We start from the raw sequence: 23,832 nt of genomic DNA, 5'->3' as shown, positions 1-23,832 counted from the left end.
CTACAGGCGCCCGCCACCACGCCCAGCTAATTTTTTATATTTTTAGTAGAGACGGGGTTTCACCGTGGTCTCGATCTCCTGACCTCATGATCCGCCCGCCTTGGCCTCCCAAAGTGCTGGGATTACAAGCGTGAGCCACCGCGCCCGGCCTATATATTGCCTTTTCTTATAGTTTGCATTTCCTTATGCATCCAGTGACCCAACTCCTTGGGGTAGCTTTTACCTTTACTAACAGATCTCAGCATGATATGCTACTCTGTACCATGGGTGGCTGTTACCAGTGCCCTGGGTTCTTGTAATCACCCAGGATAGAAATCAAGAGCAATCACCATACATAGCAGCAAAGAGAAAGTTTGTTTTGGCTTGTGCACAAGGGAGCCAGTGCTGAGAAAGGAAAAGAAACAGACTGCTATTGGAGGATAGTGTGTGGGTTAGTTTTATAGGGTCTTTCCATGGGAAAGGGTTACATTGGAGCATGCGTAGGAGAGGCTTTTCTAGCACTCACGCAGTAGCTCAGCATGCTTCTTCATGCATCATATGCAACATTAGCATTTTAAATCTCCACCCCACACGTTTTTAGCCTTAAAATGAGGAAGGGTAACTGTAGGTTGGACTTTAAGTCTAGCTATGCATGCAGGGCTCCAGGGAAGTCCCCACCCCCTGAAATAGGAGCTTGTGGTTAATAAGCTTCTTGGGTCTTTTGTTATTAATTGGCTGAGAGTTATATAAGTTAGAGCTTGAGTGAAGGGCTTCTATCATTTTCTTCCAGGCCATTTTATTTATTTTTATTTTATTTATTTATTTATTGAGACAGAGTCTCACTCTGTTGCCCAGGCTGGAGTGCAGTGGCGCAGTCTTGGTTCACTGCAACCTCTGCCTCTGGGGGTTCACACGATTCTCCTGCCTCAGCCTCCTGAGTAGCTGGGATTACAGGCACTCACCACCATGCCCTGCTTAATTTTTATATTTTTATTAGAGATGGGGTTTCACCACGTTGGCCAGGCTGATCTCGAACTCCTGACCTCAGGTGATCTACCCACCTCAGCCTCCCAAAGTGCTGGGATTACAGGCGTGAGCCACCATGCCTGGTCCAGGCCATTTAAAAATAGGGAACTCACCAGCCTGCCTGTCTCATGACCATGTGGCCACCCAGGAATCAAAGTTTCTCATCCCCAACCCTTTTGTTCTTTCTGTTCCCAAACCACGTATTTCTGCAAGCCAGGGCCATTCCAGCAAATCCCACTTCTGACACCAATTGTATAGGAAAACAAACTATTTTTCCTTATACTTTAACACTTTTTCACTTCTAGCACCAGATGTGATGGGTGAGGAGGTGGGGTGGGGGTTCCCACATCAAGCAGTTCTTCAGTTCTCTTTGGACACCAACTGGGTGTGCCACAATTTAACCAAATTCTGACACTATCAAGTTAGCACAGACCCCACTGGTTAAGGCAGGGGTGTCCAATCTTTTGGCTTCCCTGGGCCACATTGGAAAAAGAATAATTGTCTTGGACCACACATAAAATACACTAACACTAACAATAGCTCATGAGAAAAAAAAATTGCAAAAAATCTCATAATGTTTTAATAAAGTTTATGAATTTGTGTTGAGCCAGATTCAAAGCTGTCCTGGGCCACATGTGGCCCATGAGCCACAGGTTGGACAAGCTTGGGTTAAGGGATCAGTCCCAAAAGCCTCCACCACTTCAGATGCCAGTGGCAAGTCCAGCTTGTTACCTGTGCTTCTGATGGAATGGCTAGAAATCAGAGGTTCCCATGACCCCCTGTTGACTTTTGTCATTTGCTAGAATGGCTCACAGGACTCAGGAAAACAGTTTACCTACTGGATTATCAGTTTATGATAAAGGGATACAGTTCGGGAACAGCCAGATGGAAGAATGCATAGGGTGGGGCACGTGGTGAGGGGCTCACAGCTTCCACAGCCTCTCCAGGTGCACCGTCTTCCTAGTACCTCCATGTGTTCACTAACCTGGAAGCTCTTCAAACCCTCCACTCCCTATTTCCTGCTGTCCTTCGGGTTTTTATGGAGTGTTTGTTACATAGGCATGATTGATCAAATCATTGGCCATTGGTGATGAAATCAATCTCCAGCTCTTCTCCTCTAAGGTGAGAGGTTGGACTGAAAATTCCAACTCTCTAATCACAGCGTTTGTTTACTGGGGCAACCAGCCCCCCATCCTATAGTTATCTGGGGGCTTTCCCCTCATTAACATGAACTCAGGTGCAGTTAACCGGGCTTGTTATGAATAACAAAAGATTCTCCTTTCACCCTTATTGTTCTTATCGCTTAGAAAATTCCAAGGGATTTAGGAGTTCTGTACCAGGAACAGGAGGACGAACAGGTGTATATCCCTTATTCTAAGTCACAATATTATATGGCCTGACTGCATCTTCATCTCATGCCACTCTTGCCCTTGTTCACAATGCTTTTGTCCATCCCTCAAACACAGTAAGCCCATTTCTGCTGCAGGGCCTTTGACTGACTGCTCCGGCTGCCTGAAAGAGTTCTCCTTCAGAACCTTGAACGGCTAGCCCCTTCCCTTCATTCAGGTCTTAGTTCAGATGTCAACTCAGAGATGCCTCCTGGATCGCCCTGCCCAGGCCAGCTCCTTCCTGGTAACCTGATCCTGTCATCCTCCATGTCAGGGGTCAGCAAATGTTTTCTGTGAAGGGCCAGACAATAAATATTCTTAGCTTCCTGGGCCACGTGGTCTCTGTCACAACTACTCATTTCTGCTGTTGTAGCTTGAAAGTAGCCACAGACAAAATATAAACAAACACGTGTGACTATTCCAATAAGTCTTCGAAGTTTGAATTTTGTATAATTTTCACACGTAATAAAATATCCCTTATTTGATTTTTTTTGGTCGATTATTTGAAAATATAAAGACATTCTTGGCTTGTAGGTCATACAAAAGTAGGATTTCACCCATGAGCTACTGTGGTTTGCCGACCCTTGCTTTGTGCCATCATCCTGTTATATTTTCATCATCTCGCCGAAATCAGAAATTATCTTATTTATTCATTCTAAAATTTGTTGTTGGTGGCAAAGAGGTTGAATAGAAGTTATAAGTAAGAGTTAAAAATATATTTTAAAATTGTTGAAGTGTTTTAGCAGCCTATGCTGGGCCTGTTAATATCAGAACTAATTAGAGTTAGCCAAGTTACAATGCATCTCTACAGTAGATATCAATACTGTCACCAAGTCTACTGTCTCTGAGGTCAGAAAAGGCCTGGTTGATGTATATCTGGCATTTAGAAAGAAAAGTTGGGCTGGGCGTGGTGGCTCACACCTGTAATCCCAGCACTTTGGGACGCCGAGGCGGGCGGATCACCTGAGGTCGGGAGTTCGAGACCAGCCTGACCAACATGGAGAAACCCCGTCTCTACTAAAAATAAAAAATTAGTCGGGTGTGGCGGCACATGCCTGTAATCCCAGCTACTCGGGAGGCTGAGGCAGGAGAATCACTTGAACCCGGGAGGCAGAGGTTGCAGTGAGCCAAGATCGTGCCATTGCACTCCAGCCTGGGCAACAAGAGCGAAACTCTGTCTCATTAAAAAAAAAAAAAAAAAACCACAGAGAAATCAGAAGGCCAGGTGTGATGGCTCATGTCTGTAGTCCCAGCACTTTGGGAGGCTGAGGTGGGCAGATCACTTGAGGTCAGAAGTTCAAGACCAGCCTGGCCAATATGGTGAAATCCTGTCTCTACTAAAAATACAAAAATTAGCCGGGTATGGTGATGCATGCCTGTAATCCATCTACCAGGGAGGCTGAGACAGGAGACTCGCTTGAACCTGGGAGGCAGAGGTTGCAGTGAGCCAAGATTTCACCGCTGCACTCTAGCCTGTGCAACAGAGCAACACTCTGCCTCAAAAAAAAAAAAAAAAAAAAAAAAAGAAAGGAAAGAGAACCCAGAATGAATCCTTTTTTTTTTTAATGAAATAATGGGGGTCAAGTAATAATTTATATTGTGGAAAGAGCTTGAAAATTATGTTTGTTAAAGCTATTTGTCAAAAGATAAAGATGTCTAGTTATGTAAAAAATAAAATAAACAAATGCGTTGTCTATCTCTCCTGGTAGACTATAAATGCCTTGACAGCAGGTTCATTGCCCTATCCACTGCATTATCTCTATCAACAGAACAAGTGCCTGGAGAGGTGCTGTGAGAGGTCATTTAGGAACATTTGGTGATTGAATGAGTAAAGCTATACAGTCCATGAGTCACTACATCTGATAAAGCCTTCCAAACATCCCCCGTATATCATATTCCAGTGCCACACCCTGCCCAGGCCTTTGCCTCTACCCATCTGTTCCTGTAGTTGTCTCTCAAGCCTTCTTAACTCCTTCTCTCTCACTCCAGTCTCTCTCTTTCCAGTTTACCCTATAGTAAAGTACAGTACCTTATTAAAGCTTTTCTTTTATTATGGCATTTCTCTGCAAATAACAAAAAACTTTCCACAGTATTCCTATGACCTATGGTATTCCGTAGCCAGACTCCTCAGCTGGCCGTGCAAGGCCCATACCATTCAGTTTGCTTTGGCTTTTCCAACCTTGTTTCTGAGCCTTCCCTGGAATGAGCCCTCTGCTGTCACGCTCGCATTTCCTCATTATCCCTGAAACTGCAGCTCATTTCCACCTCTGCACCTTTGCTCAGGCTGTGCCCCAGGACTAGTTGGTTCTCAGTTGAACCAACTAGTTGAACCCCCAGGTAATAGGGGGTAAGTTGGCAATGAATGATGGGAAACAGGAAGAATGAAACTGGAAGGTAAAAAGCAAATGTGATCAAACAAGGCCTAAGTGGTAATCAGGTGGGTTAAGAAGGACTTAGTTATCAACAAAAGGCACACTGCTTGGTCAGATTATCTAGACCAGTGCTTTTCAAACTACTGTGCAGGCAAATATTTGGGGAATCTTGTAAAAATGCAGAGTCTGGGAGTAGGTGTGGGGTAGGGACCTGAGATTCCGCTTTTTTTCTTTTTCTTTCTTTTGAGACAGTGTCTCACTCTGTCACCCAGACTGGAGTGCAGTGGCATGAGCTTGGCTCGCTGCAACCTCTGCCTCCCAGGCTCAAGTGATTCTCCTGCCTCAGCCTCCCAAGTATCTGGAATTACAGGTGTGTGCCACTACCCCCCAGCTAATTTTTATATTTTTAGTAGAGATGGGGTTTCACCATGTGGGCCAGGCTGGTCTCAAACTCCTGACCTCAAATGATACACCTGCCTTGGCCTCCCAAAGTGCTGGGATTACAGGCGTGAGCCACCGCGCCCAGCCAGGTTCTGCATTTTTAACAAGTTCCCAGGAATGCATGTGCTCCTGGTTCTAGGATGACTCTGAGTATCAAGGATCTAACTAAATTCTGAGAAAAGGAGCCTTATCCAGGTGGTTCACACCTGTAGTCCCAGTGACTCGGGGGTCTGAGGCAGGAGGATCGCTTGAGTCCAGGAGTTCGAGGCTGCAGTGGGCTATGATTGCACCACTACACTCCAGCCTGGACAATGGAGGGAGACCCTGACTCAAAAAAAAAAAAAAAAAAAAACAAGAAAAGAGAAGGTGCCTTGTTTATATGACATAGATATGGGAACAGGAGGTGGTAGGCTGCCATTAGGGGACTGTTTATATATCATGAGAACTCCGCAAGAGTCCTAGACTACAGCGAAGACATTTCTTGCATTTTGAACAACTGAAAAAAAAATGTGTGATGGTGATGGAAGAGGGGGTGCTGAAAACCGAGGACAAAGTTGAGTGTATAAGCCTGCAGCTTAAAGGGAAGAAAATCTTTAATCCTAGAATGGTGGCAGTGAAAATCGCCACCGGGAAACGAAAAGATTCTAATGTTGGTTAGGCTGCCGGCCTGTCATTACACACACACGTACACACACACACAAATGCACACACAGAGGGGAGGCTGGTATGCTGTACTTTCCTCTGATGCAGTTGGATTATCTCTTTTCTCAAAGGCGGAACCTATTCTGATCTACTATAACATTCAGTTCAGAATCTGTGTCCAGCTTGAGTACAAGTATTGGTACTTTACCCTAACAAAACAATAGGAATCCTTTCTGTCGTGTGTATCTCCAAACAGAAGAACAGGTAGGAAAATATTTTACCAGTGTGATAAAGTTGACTTTTTTAACAGTTTCTCTAATTAGTAGCCCATTCCTTGTATCTTTGGCTAATCAGTAACTGGCCTTTTGATTAAGTTGGGTGTCATTTCCTCATGGCTTAGCTTCATGCAAACTGCAAGTTATCCCGAATAATGATTTTAATGCCATTTCCTTCATCACAGTAATTTCCCCTCTGCTTTTATCACAGAAGAACTTCTGCTTGAGTGGCTGAACTCTGATCTTGACCTAGAGTCATGGCCATGGTAAGTTGTGAAGTACCTCAACCCTATCTGGTGCCAGCTGCCAACAGGTACAGAATGTGGGCTCAGCAACTGTTAGCTTAAACAAAGCATTGTTTACTCAACAGAGGGGAAGGAGGAGGACATGAAAAGGCAGGTCTATTTCTAAACATCATTTAAATTTCTTTTAGGGGTGGTAAGCAACTTGACCTTGAAAATTGATTCAAAGAGAGAATTCTTTGAATTCTTTTAACATTCTGAGAATATAGAAACAAGTTGTAGTTTTCTGTCTGCAGGAGCGCTACACGTTTATTTTAGAACATTTAAAAAGGAAAAACTAAAAATTCTGTAGGTTCTACTACCAGAAGAGGACTGCTATTGATACTCTTGAGGTAGCCACATCATTTCAGGCTCATCAAGAGGGGTGTTTCTTAACAATATGGGTGTGTTGGCCGCCTCCTGCTTTAGACAGTAATCAGACGCCTTGGACCTTTGTTATCTGATCTTTGGAACAAGCATCGAATTGAATCCCTTTGAGAGTTCTGTAAAGTTCAGCTCTGAGGTGGAAGCTGAGCCTCTTAGCTGAAAACATGGCTCTACCTAAGGCTGGCCATCTGCTCTCCTTCTCTTGCCCAAATACGGTTTCTGAATAGACAAGTAATTCTGACCCGTGGTCTTCTGGAGGAAGCAATAATAGAAGTAGAAATCTTATACCTAGAGAGGAACTGAAGAGCCTGCCAGCTTGAGATGCCTTCCTTTAGGAAGATGGATGTGTAAAGTAAACTATCCTGAACAAAGAGTAATATACTCTTAATTTCTTTTGCATTAGATATTCCAGAATTTTCTTCATGATCTCTGACAGTCAAAGGCTTATTCATGTGTGCCCCAAATCTCTCATGGTTTAGTTTATAATCAATTTCTTGCTGATTGATTCTCCCTGGCCATGGAGAATTTTTTAAAAATATTTATTTATTTTCATTTTTTATAGAGATTAGGGGCTTGCTATGTGCCCAAGCTGGTCTCAAACTCCTGGCCTCAAGCGATCCTCCCACCTTGGCCTCCCAAAGTTCTGGGATTACAGGCATAAGCCACTGTGCCTAGCCAGCGTGGAGAATATTTATTCAGAAATGCTTATGGTGCCCCTACTTTGTGGCAGATATGGGACTAGGACTCAGAATTAATGAGATGCTCTTCATGTCTTCAGCAGGCTCACAGCTTTCCTACAAATGAAGACTGTAATCAAGTGGCCCTTTGTGTGCTTTCCACCCTGGGAAAATTACCTCAGTTGCTCCCATCTTTCCTCCTAAAACCTGTTTTTCTATCATGACTATTATTTATTAGACAGACAAAGGAGATTTTAAAAAGAAAACCACACTATACAGTTGCAACATTGGAAACACCGACTATTTGCCATTTTTTTTATTTTAGACCTTACTCATATGTATAATGATTTTTAAATAAGAGTAATAAGAGCATAAATAATAGTTTTGTAGCCTTCCTTGTCCCCCACTTAGTATAGGAAAATAAGAAACAAGTTATGTATTCACTCTGATCTTATGCTTTATCTCTTCTCTATGCTAATGAGATAATGTAATGTTTATATTACATTTCATATCATTAAAATTATTTACTCTAGTGGTTTTGAGTGTTTTGATTTTCTTCTTAATTTATTTTTATTTTTATTTTTTTTGAGACAGAGTCTCAATCTGTTGCCCAGGCTGGAGTGCAGTGGCGTGATCTTGGCCCACTACCACCTCCGCCCTAGGTTTAAGCGATTCCCCTGCCTCAGCCTCCTGAGTAGCTGGGATTACAGGCGCTCACCACCACACCTGACTGATTTTTTGTATTTTTGGTAGAGACAGGGTTTCACCGTGTTGGCCAGGCTAGTCTCGAACTCCTGACCTCATGATCTGCCGGCCTCGGCCTCCCAAAGTGCTGGGATTATGGGTGTGAGCCACCGCACCCAGCTTTCTTCTTAATTTTTAAAAAATTTTCCAAATTCTCTACAATATTTTTTTAAATCATTGTATTCAAGATTTTAAAACATGTTTTATGGAGGTATAATTTGCATATAGTGAAATGCACATCCTTTAAGGTTACTGGTCGTTAAGTTTTACAAACATATGTGTATATATATATATACCCACATAACCTACTCCGGTATCAAGGTAGGACATTTTATCATTCCCAGAAGCTCCTCCATGCCCGTTTCATATTAACTCGCCTTCCCACCCTCCACTCCACACAAGAAATGCAACTGCTGTTCTGAGTGTTATCATAAGTTAGTTTTGCCTGTTCTAGAACATCCTATAAATTGAATCACAGAGTAGGTACTCTTTTTGTGTCTGACTTTTCTGGCCATTATATTCTTTTGCAATTCATCTGTGTTGTTGCATCAGTAGTTTTGTTCCTCCATTCCTTTTTATTGCTCATTAGTATTCCATTGTATTGTACTCTGATCTTTTTGGCATATATCTTCTTCATTATTAATGTAATAACAATATTTCATCAATTGTGATATGGCACCTATTTCTATCTATTCATTTTTGTCATTCCTTCCTATATCCTCTCTGTTTCCTTTGCCTGCTATCACAATGGGCCCTCTTAGGACAGAATTCCCTGTCTTCCCAGAATGGATAATGGTATATTATACTCTGAAATTCAATCAATATGGATATTTATCATGCTAACAGGGAACACATTTCTTGATCTCTTTCCTGGAGGAAAAGAGTCACTAAGAATGCTAACTTATAAACGGAACCACCCTTGCCAATTCCTCTATCGATTCACCTTGTTATATATTAATCCTAATCCATAGTAGTGTCCCTCAGCAATGCAGTTTGCTTAAAAGTTGAATGCAGTGTTTGAGTGCCATCCAAAAATTTTTCAATACGGAAGTTCCAAAAGAACCTTGCGAAACATTCAACTCAGAAAGCTGTCTCATGCTGAGGCCAACGGCCATGTTGGAATTCTGACAGCAAGTCACCAATTTGCATATTACTATGGATATATAATAGAAGAAAAGAAGTAAAGTGCCTCTGTTAGTTTCTTGAGGCTGCCAAAATAAAGTATTAGGTTGGTGCAAAAGTAATTGCACCAACCTAATAGCACAAACTGGATGGCTTAGAATAGTAGAAATGTATTGCCTCACAGTTCTGGAGGCCAGAAATCCAAAGCAAGGTGTCAGCAGGGCCATGCTCCCTTTGACACCTGTGCAGAAGCCTTCTGGGCCTCTTCTTAGCTTCTGGGGGTTTGCTGGCAATCCTAGCTATTTCTTGGTTTGCTGCTGCATGACTTCCGTCTCTGCCTTTGTCATACGGTGCTCGCCCCTTGTATGTCTGTCTTCTCATATCCACATCTTCTTATAAGGACACCAGTCGTATTGGATTAGGGGCCCACCCTACACCAGTATCACCTCATCTTAACTGATTAATCTGCAGCGGCCCTATTTCCAAATAAGGTCACATTCTGAGGTGCTGAAGGTTAGGACTTCAACATGTCTTTTTTGGCAGGGAGATGCAATTCATCCGATAACGGGGCCCAAGGAAGATGATGTCGTACGTACATGTCTACCTTCCTCTGTCAGACATATAGAGGGTGATGACCAAGTGCCAAATGCTTACCATATCCAGGACATGAAAGCCTGGTCTTGCAGCAGAGAAGGCCTGTGCCCTGGGTACCTGAGGACTTGGATGGGCTTGATGTGGGCCACTATGGGCCTGAGAGGTCCAGGCCAGGGTGGTCTAGTGCAGTAAGCTCAAGTCAGGCTCACCAGAGAACTGCTCTAAGGGTATAAAAATCCTCCATTCCTTTAGATGGCCCATATTACATTCTTGGATCCAATTAGATTATCAGAAAACTTTAGCTCTATTCCACACCGTTTTTGCCACCTTGTACAAATACTCCATCCTAGATTATGCTCTGGCATTACCCCATAGGCTTGTGTGGAGGTATAACACAAGAAATAGATAAAAGAATCCCATTATTTTATTTATTATGGAGGTACAGCTGAAGTCCTCTTTGATGATGATGATGATGATGATGATGATGATGATGTTTCTGAGTTTTTGTTTTAGTATTTACTTTTTTCTGGGTTTTGTGCTAAGTGCATTCCTGTATTATCCTGTTTCTGTGAGTTATCATTATTCTCAATATACAAGTAAGAAAAATGAAACGTCCCCAGGCCACACAGCTAGAAAGAGGTAAAGATAAGATTCATACCCCACTCCAGTGTTTATGCTCCTTCCCACTAAGCTTCTTAGACCAAGTGCCAACTACTCCCTCCTTCCTCAGCCTCTGGACAGTGCTTGATCCCGGATTTCCTATGAGCTCAAGGACCGCCCCTTCTCAGCCATCCTTTCTGGGCGCTCCCCTTTTGGACCTGTACTGTTGGAGAGACCCAGGCTTATCCTAAGTCCCTGTTCCCTATTTTCACTTTCTTTCCAGGTCATCTCATCAAATACCACCCAAAAGCTGATGCATCCCAACTTTATTATACTGGATGTGACCTCTAGACTTATATCGTGTAACCAATTGTCTTTTTGACAATTCCACTTGGATATTTAATGGACATCCCAAACTTAACATTTCCAACATAGAACGTCTAAATCCCACTCCACATTGCCACTCTGAATCTGGTAGTCTTCCTCCAGTTTTCTCCATCTGGGTAAATGATACCCAGCTGCTCAAGGGAAAAGATTTAGAGTTATACTTGATTCTTTTCTTTCCTCACCTCCCACGCCAGTCCATCAGCAAGTTCTGTCGCCTTTGCTCCAAAACATGTGCTGAGCTGTCTGTTCCTCTATTTATTTCCATCTTAACTATTTCACCCTAGTCTAGCTCATATCCCACCCCCGGATCTTGGCCCAGGCTCTCAAATGGTCTCTGCATCTCCCTACAGCAGCCCAGGGGGATCTTTTAAATAGATAAGTCAGATCACGTGTCCCTATCTCCTTGCTCAAAACCTGTCGGTGGCTTTCTACTGTACTTAGAATAAAATACAAACTCCTTACCTGGTTTGAAGGGCTGCCTTGCTCTGGCCCCAGCCCACCCCTCTGATTTCCTTCCTTTTTATTTTTAATTCATTTATTTAAATATTTTTATTATGGAAAACTTTAAACATATACAAAAGTAAACAGAATACTATAAGGAACCCCTTTGTATACCTATCAATAATTATTAATCATGGTCACTCCTGTTTTTTGTCTTTGTTTTTTTGAGACAGGGTCTCACTCTGTCACCCAGATTGAAGCACAGTGGTATGATCTCGGCTCACTGCAGTCTCCACCTCCTGGGCTCAAGAGATCCTCCCACCTCAGCTTCCTGAGTAGCTGGGACTACAGGCCTGTGCCACCACGCAGAGCTAATTTTTTTGTATGTTTTTGTAGAGATGAGGTTTCACCATGTTGCCCAGTCTGGTCTCAAACTCCTGGGCTCAAGAGATCTGCCTGCCTCAGCCTCCCAAAGTGCTGGGATTACTGGAGTGAGCCACCATGTCCGGCCTGTTTCTTCTTTATCTCCACTTCCTCCCCCTTCTCTCCACCTGTGGGATTTTGAAGCAAACCCAAGACATCTTATCATTTCATCTGTAAACTATTTCAATAGATTAAACCTCTTTTAAAAATGAAATATCACCATAATGCCATTCTTATACCTAAAAATGTTAAAACCAAGTCCTTAGTGTCATCAGATGTGAAGTCAGTGTTTCCATTGTCTCATAAATGTCTTTTGTTTTTTACTGTTTAATTTAGGATCCAAATTATGGTACTACAGGTTCACATTATGATCATTGATGTTCCTTTTCATGTCTTTTAAACTGTAGCTCCCTTCCATCTCTCTCTTTAAATTCTCCTTGCAATTTGTCAAAGAAACTAGATCATTTGTTAAGTGCTGTGTCTCAGAGTCTAGATTTTGCTGACTGCAACCCTTTGATGTGGTTTAACATTCTCCTTTCTCCTGTTTACTGTAAATTTGTTTTTGGCTCTAGAGGCTTGATTGGATTCAGGTTTGATATTTTTCCCTTTTGGGGGGAACAGGGTTCCTTCCACATTGATGTAGTTCGTCTTCCCCTCCCCTCCTTGCCCACCAACTTGAGCCACACTGGCCTCTATCCTGCTTTCCCTACAAACTAGTTCCGGCCTTAGGGCCTTTGCAGGAGCTGTTTCCTCTGCCTGTAACCCTTGCCTCCATCTTTGCATGAGCAGCTGCTTCATTGCATTCAGCTCTTAACCTCAATGTCACTCCTCAGAATGGGCCCTGCAGGACCTCTCTATCTGCTTCACAGCACTGCTTACCCCCAGGCACTTTATGGAACTGTGAATTGTTGGCTTGTTTACTGTCTGCCTCCCATGAGCTAGAGCATCAGTCCCAGGGAGCAAGAGCTTCATTTTTCATGGTCACTGCTGTATCCCTAGCACCTAGAATACTGTCTAGGCTATGGTCAGTGCTCAGCAAATGTTTGCCGAATGAGATGCCTCTGTGTTGGTGAGAGGCTGCCTCTCAGTAACATCACTCTCTTGTGTGCTCAGGCAACCAAAGGAGGTACTGTCAAAGCTGCTTCAGGATTCAACGCCATGGAAGATGCCCAGACCCTGAGGAAGGCCATGAAAGGGCTCGGTAAGTGTCCTGCTGGAAGTGAATCCTCCTGTGTGCATTGCACATCACAGGGTCACACAGGAGGGTGCCATGTCCTCTGGCCATCACGTGGGTCTTCCTTTAATAAAACACAAGGGAGGCTGGGTGTGGTGGCTCATGCCTGTAATCTCAGCACTTTGGGAGGCTGAAGTGGGCAGATCACTTGAGGCCAAAAGTTCGAGACAAGCCTGGCCAACATAGCAAGACCCCACCTAGACTAAAAATAAAAAATTTAGCCAAGTGTGGTGGCACACACCTGTAATCCCAGCTACTTGGGAGACTGAGGCAGGAGAATCACTTGAACCCAGGAGGTGGAGGTTGCAGTGAGCTGAGATCTCACCATGTCACTCCAGCCTGGGAGACAGAGTGAGACAGCATCTCAAAAAAGAAAGAAAGAAAGAGGCTGGGCACGGTGGCTCCCGCCCGTAATCCCAGCACTTTGGGAGGCCGAGCCGGGTGGATCATGAGGTCAGGAGATCGAGACCAACCTGGCTAACAAGATGAAGCCCCGTCTCTACTAAAAATACAAAAAATTAGCCGAGCGTCGTGGCAGGCGCCTGTAGTCCCAGCTACTCAGGAGGCTGAGGCAGGAGAATGGCGTGAACCCGGGAGGCGGAGCTTGCAGTGAACCGAGGTCGCGCCACTGCACTCCAGCCTGGGCGACAGAGCGAGACTCCATCTCAAAAAAAAAAAAAGAAGGTGGGAAAGAAGGGAAGAAGGAAGAGAGGGAGGGAGGGAAAGGAAATACATGGAACATGTTGAGATTAGTTGGGACAAATTGGATGGGGAGAGGTATTAGTTCTTCACTTTAATAAAGAATGATAAATTTAATATACTCATTATGAATTTCCCCTATTGTTTAAACCTGCTTTGAATTACAACATCATGAATCTGCATATTAAATTTTAGAAATGTATTTGTTTTCCAATTAGTGCTGGTATGTATATGGTGCCATAGATTTACAAAGCACTTTCACAAACATTATGTCATTGGATATATGCAACAACCTGTGATTTAGTGAAAGCAGCTATTCCTATTGTTATTTTAGCCCCATTTTACAGATGTGAAACTGAGACCCAGAGAGGCCGAGTAACTCTCACCAAGTCGCATAGTGAGTGAAACTGAGCCATGGCTCACACTTGGCAGATCCCATCTCAAGCTCGGGGTCATCAGCACTAAGTCCACATTCTTGCCTTGAGTCCCTCTGCTTGTTGCTGTGGTGATAGACACAGCTGTGACAGCACTGACATGCAATGTGTGGAATTGAATGTGAGAAGGCTGGTGAAGCAGCCTTGTTGTCTGGGGTAAATACTAAGGTTTTTGGTGTCATGGCCAAGGAGATTGAGGTTGCAGACAGACAGACACACACACAGTGAGTTTGGAGCAGGAGTTTAATAGGCAAAAGAAAAGAACAGCTCTCCATCACAGAGAGGGGTCCCGAGCGGGTTGCCAAGTGGTAGTAAAATTGTCAGAGTTTTTATAAATGGGCTACTGAGGAGGGGGCTCATGAGCAGAGGATGTCTTATGCTCCTAGGGTCCAATGGTTTAGTTGGGACCAGGTGTGCGATCTGTATAGCGCAGGGTTTTTTTTAATCAGCTCTTATCCCATTCTCTGACCACATAGATGGACTCTTATTCTGTGTTTCTTGGTCTTGCCTATCTGGGAGGGAGAGTTTCTGTGTCTGTTTCCACACATCTTCTTGGAGCTGCAGACATCCCCCCAAGTCTGTTTTTAGCTCCTCTATCTTAGTGCACCTAAAGGGAAGGAATATGCTTATTAAGACTCACTGTTTTACTGGGGCCCATTGTGTAAGTGTGAAGTTTGGTGATTACCCAGGAGACTTCCCCCTCCCTTTCTGTGCTCAAGCCATCTTCTCTGTGTTTTACAGCCTGAACTTTCAGGCTGCTTGTTGTTAGAAGAGAAGTGCTTTTTTTTGAACTGCATGAGGTTAGAAAGGGAGCTATTTTTGAGCTGCTTTTTGTTAAAAGGAAAGTTTTCTGCTGGGGACTCACTTTACCTTAAATGTCTACCTAAATAATTTCTTTCTGCCTCCTATAACATATTTCCCCCCTCAGGAATGGAATCCGTAACTGCTGCTAGGGGAAACTGGGTGACGATTTCTTCTGGCTGCTTCCTGCTGGAGAGTGGCGTTGTGTGGGGAACAGCAGCTAGGGCTCCTCCTGGGGTTGATTTAAAGGTCCCTCATAGGAGGGCAGTTTCATTTTCGGCTCCATTTGCGCCACCATCTGAAGCTTAATGGTTTCTAAGCGAGAAGAGATAAACTTTACAAGGACATTTAGAATATAGGTTCCAAATATGAGTATTAAGATTACTATTATTAGTAGGGGCACTATAGACTGCAACCATGACAACTGAGTTTGTTTGATACCTGTGAGCCATTCAGATGGGTTGTGCTGTTGTAAGTGGGTATATGGGGCTTGGCTTTGTTTAGCTTTCTTGGTCTTACTTTCCCAAAAAAAGAGGGAAACTTTGGGGTTATAGTTTACCTGGCAGGATTTGTAGGATAATTGCCCAGAACTAGAACATGTTTCCAGATTTTTCTATTACCCATGCCTTTCTGTTTTCTCTGAGCTGCAGCCGGAGATTGCTGGTTGGTTGACAGGAATAAGCAGGGTTAGTTTAAAATGTAGGTAAGAACTTAAAAACAACTGATGAGACTACAGGTTAATAACAGATGTATGATAAGTTTTAAAACACAATTTCTCTTTCTCTAGTCCTCATTTTTGTTAAAAATAATCTATGATAGGACTGAGTTGTTTGCAAAACAGACTTCAGTCCTATACTTGGCCTAATTATTTGCATAAAGTACAGCAAGAGTAATGATCCTTACACAGGCCTCTTAGATTGGCTTTGATGGAACCTTGTTCCATGAGGAATTTTAGATAGGACTTTTTAAAGCCAAGCCCAGCCATGGGTTTGTACTTTTAAATACCTGTGAGTTGGATAATTTTTTTTCCTTCTTGAGGTTCCAGAAGCATGGGGTTCCTAGGCCTGTTAGAAAGTGACATTCTTTACTCACTGCAGGTCAGGAACCCTGTATGGAGACTGTGTAGACGGGTATGAGGCCAGTTTTCCCCAGGGGCTTTTATTGGCTCAGCAAGTTAAGTTTGATTCCTTAAAGGGAAACATACCCTTCCAGTCAAAGCCTTGGTAAAACAACCAGTTTTTCCGATTGTGTTTTGTTGCAAGAGAAAATGGATTCTTGCTGCACTGATTCAAACAACTATATTGTTGTAATTTAAGAATATTTGTAACTAGTTTCCAAATTCTAGAGGAATTAGGCAGAGAGAAATAAACATGCTCCAAACTTTGCCTGTAGTAGTACACTTTGCTTAGTTATCAAAGGCTGTAGCTAGCTTAAGACAAGTTTTTTTTACTCTAAAAAATAAAATAAGGATTAGCCGTGTTCTAAGAATAAGTGAAGAATATTGCTTTAGTTTTCTATTAGTTCAGTTCATTCCATTAACTTTTGTTTTGATATTTATAAACATTTTAGCCTTTTATGAGTCCTGTACATTTTTTGGTCATGACAAACCTGCATTGGAGAGAACTTGTTAAAGTCCCATGGCTTGATTATAAACCATCTTTTGAAGAGAATTAAAACAAAACAACAATTGTCTGTAAATGACAAAATGTCCAGTTTGGATACAGTCAGAAATACAATTGACAAAGAAATTTGGTTATTTTTGTGGTTTTCAAAAACCCAACATAACAACCTTAATTGCAATAGCACATATTCAGACACTAGAACCATAGACATCCCATACAGTTTTGGAACACATGTTAATATTATTCCCTAAAATATAACCTGAAGAGTATTAGACATCATTTTGGCAATTTTATGTACCTCAACATGTTAAATAATTCTGTTCACCTCTCTTCTAGATGCTTCAGGGGTCCTCTGCAGCACCCAAAAGCCAGGGGTTAGGAAAGACTTGAGACTAAAGTTTGACTTTGGGAAGCCTGTTAAGTATGTTTAAAATTTAAAACACTTGATATTATGAAATAGAATTTTAGATTACCATAAGTTTTTTGTTTTTGCCAAAATGATGAGCCAGAAATTTGAAAAAGCAAAAACCATTCACTAGCCTTTTCTATTCCATGAAAATCCTGTGTTAAGAGAGAAAGTTAAATTTTACCCTTGCATTAGTTTGCTATTAATGTTAAACTTAATTTTAAATGAAACATTATAGACAATCCTATTTAATTTTAACCAGTTTGACCATGAAGTGAGATTTCACATGCCTGTTACAACCCTTGACAAGTTTTGCTAAAGAGTAGATTAGCATTTTAAGAAAAACTTTTTGTGCTTTTATTTCAGTGATTAATGTACAGAAAAAAACCATATAATGCCCTTCTCAATTTAGTTAATATGTTCACACAGAGTTTTCTTTGTAAGATTAATTTTTACAATTGTTTTTACAATTTGCTTAAACCTTCTACTTTAAGACAATTCTTTATTTCTAAGCAAAATATACATTTCCATGCCTTCTTATAATCTTTAAATAAAAACATCTTTTACTGTTTTTACACACTTTGCATGCAATTCCATGTTCAGTAGTTTCAATCACATGTTATAATGGTAACCTTTAGTAATTTTTAACTTTAATGTAAAACCTGTTAGGTTGTTTTAATTATGTGCTAGATGCAGATAATGTTTGACTCCTTTCAGCATAGTTAGGGGCATGGTTACTTCCATATGTTCCCAGGCCCTACCAATTGTGAAGCAGGCAAGTTGACAGTTTTTGAAGGCTAAAGAAGCGGTTTTACGGCCAGGCGCAGTGGCTCCTGCCTGTAATCCCAGCACTTTGGGAGGCCAAGGCGGGCAGATCACGAGGTCAGGAGATCGAGACCATTCTGGCCAACATGGTGAAACCCCGTCTCTACTAAAAATGCAAAAATTAGCTGGTTGTGGTGGCACATGCCTGTAATCCCAGCTACTCAGGAGGCTGAGGCAGGAGAATCACTTGAACCAGGGAGTCAGAGGTTGCAGTGGGCCGAAATTGCGCTACTGCACTCCAGTCTGGCAATAGAACAAGACTCCGTCTCAAAAAAAAAAAAAAAAAAAAGCAGTTTACAACCTTAAAACATTTAGCAAACCTAGTATTTGACCTGCATAATTTAGACCACATTTTTATACCTTGAAGACATTTGTATTTTACCAATAATTCCTAAGACTCTTTTTATTTTTAAAGATTAAAGTCACATGAACTGAAAGGTACCACAGCTTTTACTTTTCCCTTAAAAATATTTGATTTAAGTGCTTATTTTTCTTAGGCCAATTAATTAGAGCTCCTTTTTTTTTAATAGACATTACACAAGTAACACATATATAACCACAGAAACAGAAGATCCAGCAGTTATAAGATTTTGCATTTGCCAATGTCCCAATTAGATTACTGGCCTCTGAGTGAGGTTCTTTAAGAACAGAGCTAGGAATACAGTTTCCAGGGCCTAATAAGCAAGCACAGCCAGAAGACAAAGACAGATTTTGAGAGGTATTTATTCCCCTTTAATTCCAGGGGCTCCGAGGAAAACAGATTTTTCCTAAAATGGGATTTGTGGCCCCTTTTCTGTTTCTCCAAGGAGTCCCAGGCCACCGGAAGTCATTCTAGGGGCACCAAGAGTGGCAAGACACAGTAAAAAAAAAAAGCAATTAAGTCAACTGAGAAAAAAACCTTTTCTAGATTTATGAAGATTTATTTAAGAAGATTTATGAAGAGAAAAACATAAAGGCCTTTTAAATATACCCATTGCTTGGATATCCACTTTTAATTAAGCTGAATGCTCTTTAAGAAAATCCTTTTTCATTAATTAAAACTTTACACAGAATGCAAACAGTGATTCTTATTGTTTCTTTTACCCAGTTTGCTCCACTTACCTGTTCACAATCATGTTTAGATTCTCCAGTTTTCTTTGGGAGAAAGTGGCTGGGCTCAGGCAAGGGCAGTTTTTCAACCGGACTGCAGATCCCTTTAGCAGCAAAGCTTGGTATTTGAGGAGGCAATTGTTTGTTAGCCAGAGACTTTCCTTAGAGGACAACAGTCCTGTTACATTGTGTGGGGTTAAACAGTTATTTCCCATGGTTAACCCAGTGGCCTCTGGCACCAGCAAAGCCTCCACTGTAACTGCTTGGAGGCAGGCTGACCATCCTTTGGCCACCAAGTTTTAAGTTCCTTGCTTAAGTAACTCACTGGCTGTTGGGCTGGACCTTAAGCCCTAGTTAAAACTTCCAGGGCCATTTCCTTCCTTTTTGTTACATAGAGACTGAATGCTTTCCCCATGGGAAGACTAAGGGCTGGTATTTTATTTTATTTTATTTATTTTATTTTGTTTATTTTATTTTATTTTATTTTAGAGACAGAGTCTCACTCTATTACCCAGGCTGGAGTGCAGTGGCACAATCTCGGCTCACTGCAACCTCCGCCTCACGGGTTCACGCCATTCTCCTGCCTCAGCCTCCTGAGTAGCTGGGACTACAGATGCCCGCCACCACACCCGGCTAATTTTTTTGAATTTTTAGTAGAGACGAGGTTTCACCGTGTTAGCCAGGAAGGCTTGGTTTAGCTGGTTAAAGGCTTTTTGAGCCTTAGGTTCCCAAAAAAGAGAGGGGTGAGTTTTAACTGTTTGAGTTTCTTTTATGAGGTGGTATAAAGGGTGAGCCATTTCCCTGTGCCCAGGTACTCACAGTTTACAAAATCCAGTAATGCCCAAGAATTTTCCGTTCAAGGCAATAGGCCTAATCCTTTCCTCACCTGGTGTTCTGCTCCCTTCTGGTAAGACCAGAACTACGTACTTTACTGAAGTCTGACAGAGCTGAGCTTTAGATTTTGAGACTCTATACTCCCTTTCAGCTAAGAAATTGAGGAGTCTTAGCGTCTTCCTGAGCCTTCCTTGATTGGGGCACAGAGGAAAATGTCATCTACACACTGCAAGACCCTGACCTGAGGACAGGAGAACTTAGAGGGGTCCTTTGACAGTGCTTGTCCAAACGAGTGAGGGCTGTTTTGACATCCCTGAGGCAGCACCATCTAAGTTAACTGCGTGGTCTGGCCAGAGGGATCCTTACAGGCAAACGGGTATTGAGAATCAGGATGTAATGGTATGCAGAAAAAGGTATCCTTTAAATCTAGGACTATAAACCATTTCATTCCTTCAGGTATTTGAGTCAGCAAGGTGTGGGCATTAGGGACTGCTGGATGAATTGGGACTACGGCCCATTAATGAGGCAGATGTCCTGAACTAGTCTCCATGCCCCGCTGGGTTTTTGCGCTCCTAGTATCAGGGTGTTGCAAAGACTGTTACAGGGTCTGAGGAGGCCCTGCATTTTTAGGTCATTAATAATAGCTTCTAGCCCTTTTCTGGCCTCTGGCTTTAAAGGATATTGTCTCTGGTTAGGAAAAGAAATGGGATTTTTAAGGTGGGTCTGAACTGGCCTAGCAGTTTTAGCTTGACCTATTCTTCCTCGAGTTGCGCACAGTTCTGGATTAATATTGGCTTTCACGAAAGGAAGACAAAGAGTTTGTCCTGGGGCCATGAGGATGTTGGCCCCCATGTGGGCTAAAATGTCTCTACCTAATAAAGGAGTGGGACTTTCAGGCATAATTAAAAAGGCATGTGTAAATAATAAGTCCCCCCAACTTCAGCTAAGGGATTGAGAGAAATATTGGGTTAGAGTCTTTCCTGAGAAACCTACCACGGTTGTGCTATGGGAAGAGGGGAGGCCTTGATTGGACAGGAGAACAGAAAGACTGGCTCCAGTATCCAGGAGGAAGCCCACCCTCCTCCCTTCAATTTCCAGAATCACCCGGGGCTCCTGAGCAGTGATGGCAGTCTGAGCCACTGGAGCCAGGGGTTTGAGCCCTGGGACCTGTCAGTCCTGCTGGACCATCTGTGAGACCAGTTGTGGACCTAGTGACCTCCATCTCCAGGGGCAGTTTAATATCCAGTGGTCTCCACCACAGGCTGGACAGGTCAAGGTGGCTTTTTCTTGTTGCCTGGGCAATTCTTCTTAAAGTGCCCTGGCTTGCCACACCAGTAGCAATTAGTGGATGCTTCCTGAGGATCCTGGACTCTGCAAGCCTGCAAAGCAGTCACTTGAGCCTTAATCACTTTCTCTTTTTCTCCTGGGCCTCCTCCCAGTCCCTATGGTAAAAGACCGAGGTGGCCACCTTCAGGAGATCTTCCAAGGTACTATCTGGTCCTATAGGCTGTCTCTGTGGCTTCCTTCTAATATCAGGAGCTGCCTGCTTTTCGGCTACAGTGAGGGTTTGGCTTAGAAGCAGCATAACAGCCCTCCATGTGAAGTCAAAAACTTGAGTTAGATTTTGGAAGGTCTGTGTCTACCTATTAGGGTCATCAGAAAATCAGCCCAAGTCTCCTTTTATTTTTCTATGGTCCTGTAATGAGAAGGGAACATGTACCCTAGGGGTACCCCTTCCATCTGGCATTTCTTGTAGGGGTAGGAGTGAAGCTGGGGCAGTGGGGAGCTTTGGAGATGGTGGAGCTGGAGGAGCTGATGGTGCGATTGGTGGGGGCCCCAGATTAGGAAAACTAGGACTGGGGCACTTAGAAGCTGCCCCCAGTGGCTCCTTCAAAACTTGCTTTTCTAACTTAGGGGAATTACTCTCCACAGACCTGCCTGATATGATTGCTAAGAGAGCTGAGTCAATTGTGCAGTGCTTGCTAAGGTCTGGGTTGTCTCGCAGGGCAAAGAAAGCCTGTGTATAGGGGACCTTGGACCATTTGCTCTCCTGTCTACAGAAAAGATCTAATTGTTGGATAAGATTAAAATCAAGGCTCCCTTCACCTGGCCATGTCTATTCATCCCCGAGACAGTAAGAAGGCCACACCCTTGTGCAAAAGAAAATGAGCTGCTTTTTCTTCGAAGTTTTAGGGTCAAAGGAGTCCCAGTGCTTCAGAATGTACTCCAGAGGAGTGCCGGCCAAAGATGGCTTGTTACCCATCTGAAGAAGAGATAAGAGTAGAGGTGTTCTTGGTCTCCTGGTTCTTTTCAATGTGACTCAGGGAGGAGGGGACACAGTAGGAGCGTCCTCCCAGCTGCTGTCCCTCCTTGGTCCCCAGGTCCCAGCACCATAATTGCAGCCCCATGGTTGCAGGTGTGACCCCCAAGCGTAATACCAGAGGACCTAATCAATGGGCTAGTCATGTTTACCCATATGACCTCAGTCCTCTGCCTAATAATTGGGTAATTACCCTCTGACCCCCTAGATCTGTGTGACCTGCGTGGCTTCTTGATAAATGGGTCTCGGGAGAGATTATGTAACACTTGCATTTGAGCAAGGCCCCTTAATGGAGGGAGTGTAACGGACTGAGCTTTATACTCTGCTATTATGGACCGGACTAGAGAATTTATTCTTAGGTGGTGGTTCCAGTTAACTTTCAGACATAAAATCCCCTTTCTATTTAGATGCCATTCTAGCTGTAGGCAGATTGGGTGTCTTCAGAGGACATAAGGGTCAAATCGTGGCCTTCCTGCTAACAGAGAGAGTACTGAGGCTAAAATTTGGTTTTGGAGGACATGTTCCTCCTTGCTGCTGAAAACAGAGTTCTCCCACTTGCAGAGGGGGCATAAGGTTTGGTCTCTATTAGAGGGATGTAAAAGGAGAAGAACTGAAAAGCCAGAGACTTTTAGCAAAGGGCGGACAAGATTCCTCATGGAGAGGATTCTCATTTTACTAGGTGGTGCTAGTGGAACACCAGGCAGTAACTTTGCCTCCATATGCTCTTTAAACAAAGGACGGAGAGAGAAGTCTGACTTGTGGCAAGCTGTCCCCACAGCATACCTCCTAATAGAAGAAAGTTAATTTGCCTCACAGAGGGGCTATCCAGTCCGACTGGACAGTGCTGGTTCCTCACATGGGAAAAGAAACGGCCTACGTGGACAGAGGGGCATTTACTGGGGGGGAAGTAACCTCCCACCCAGCCCCAGGAAGTGTTATCATTAGGGGTTAAATAGTCTTTGAGATCTGGATCATGGAATTCCCCTGTCTTTAAAAAGTCACAAAAACAGCAATCCCTCGACCTGCATTCCTGGTTACTAAGGTGGTTGCTAAGCCTGCCTAATTGAATTATTTCCTGGGCTGTAAAAATTCCTGCAGCATTGCATACAGAGAGGAGATGGGAGACATGGTGACTGCAGAAAGGAAAGGAGGAAAATAAGATTTGCAATAGGAAAACTTGGAGATCCTGTGGCTGACACCCAGTCAGGCAGTCAGAGGCTGGGGTCAGTCCAGGAGCCTTTTGAATAACACCAGGGTGTGGCCCTGGCCAGAAATTCTTAGTTGCTCCAGGACCTATTCCAGCCCCATGCGACAGCCAGGCTTTTTGTGAAAACAAACTAGTTTGGACAGAGCCAACATTCCTGGCACCCTGAGGGCACCAGGGGATTGACTAGGTCCTCCCCAGCAAGCCTCACATCTGAGTCTTCAAGACTGGTGGCCAGCCCTTGTGGCTCCTTAATCAGCTGTCAGATGCCCGGTGTTTTTGAGTTACTTGAGAGAATAAAAACGGAGGACAAGAAGCCTCAGAAGCGAAAGTAGAGTCCACTCCTTTACTCACCCTTCTGATGAAGTCACCTTCAAATCCCGGACAAGCCCTCAAAATGAAGCAGCCTTGTTGTCTGGGGTAAATACTGAGGTTCTTGGTCTCACGACCAAGGATATTGAGGTTGAGGGCACGCACACACATATAGAGTGAGTTTGGAGCAGGAGTTTAATACGCAAAAGAACAGAACAGCTCACAGTCACAGAGAGGGATCCCGAGCAGGTTGCTAAGCAGTAGTAAAAATGT

The 23,832-nt window shown here is 43.2% G+C and overlaps 1 protein-coding gene and 1 long non-coding RNA gene across 5 annotated transcripts in view; one reads left to right on the top strand and one right to left on the bottom strand.

Annotated features, from left to right (window-relative positions):
- Nucleotides 1–23,832, top strand: part of ANXA4 (annexin A4) — an 85,907-nt gene that overhangs the window by 34,885 nt on the left and 27,190 nt on the right. For 3 of the 4 annotated variants that reach the window (XM_058428777.1, XM_032179000.2, XM_032179001.2), the window contains 2 exons: nucleotides 6,335–6,389; nucleotides 12,893–12,980. In XM_058428777.1, coding sequence (XP_058284760.1) covers nucleotides 6,381–6,389; nucleotides 12,893–12,980 — 97 coding nt within the window. In that variant the 5' untranslated portion in view covers nucleotides 6,335–6,380. Of the gene's footprint in view, nucleotides 1–6,333; nucleotides 6,390–12,892; nucleotides 12,981–23,832 lie in introns of those variants that run through there. The other variant, XM_058428776.1, reaches the window with a different exon arrangement.
- LOC131381344 (uncharacterized) lies at nucleotides 18,609–23,794 on the bottom strand. Its single transcript, XR_009210024.1, has 3 exons — nucleotides 23,602–23,794; nucleotides 18,902–19,007; nucleotides 18,609–18,631 (listed from the first exon to the last, which is right to left on the bottom strand). It is a non-coding gene; the product is annotated as an uncharacterized LOC131381344 (long non-coding RNA).

Source organism: Hylobates moloch, unplaced genomic scaffold (genome assembly GCF_009828535.3).
Source record: "Hylobates moloch isolate HMO894 unplaced genomic scaffold, HMol_V3 SCAFFOLD_15, whole genome shotgun sequence".
NCBI classification, from domain to species: Eukaryota; Metazoa; Chordata; class Mammalia; order Primates; family Hylobatidae; genus Hylobates; species Hylobates moloch.
This window is presented reverse-complemented; position numbering and strand designations above follow the sequence as displayed.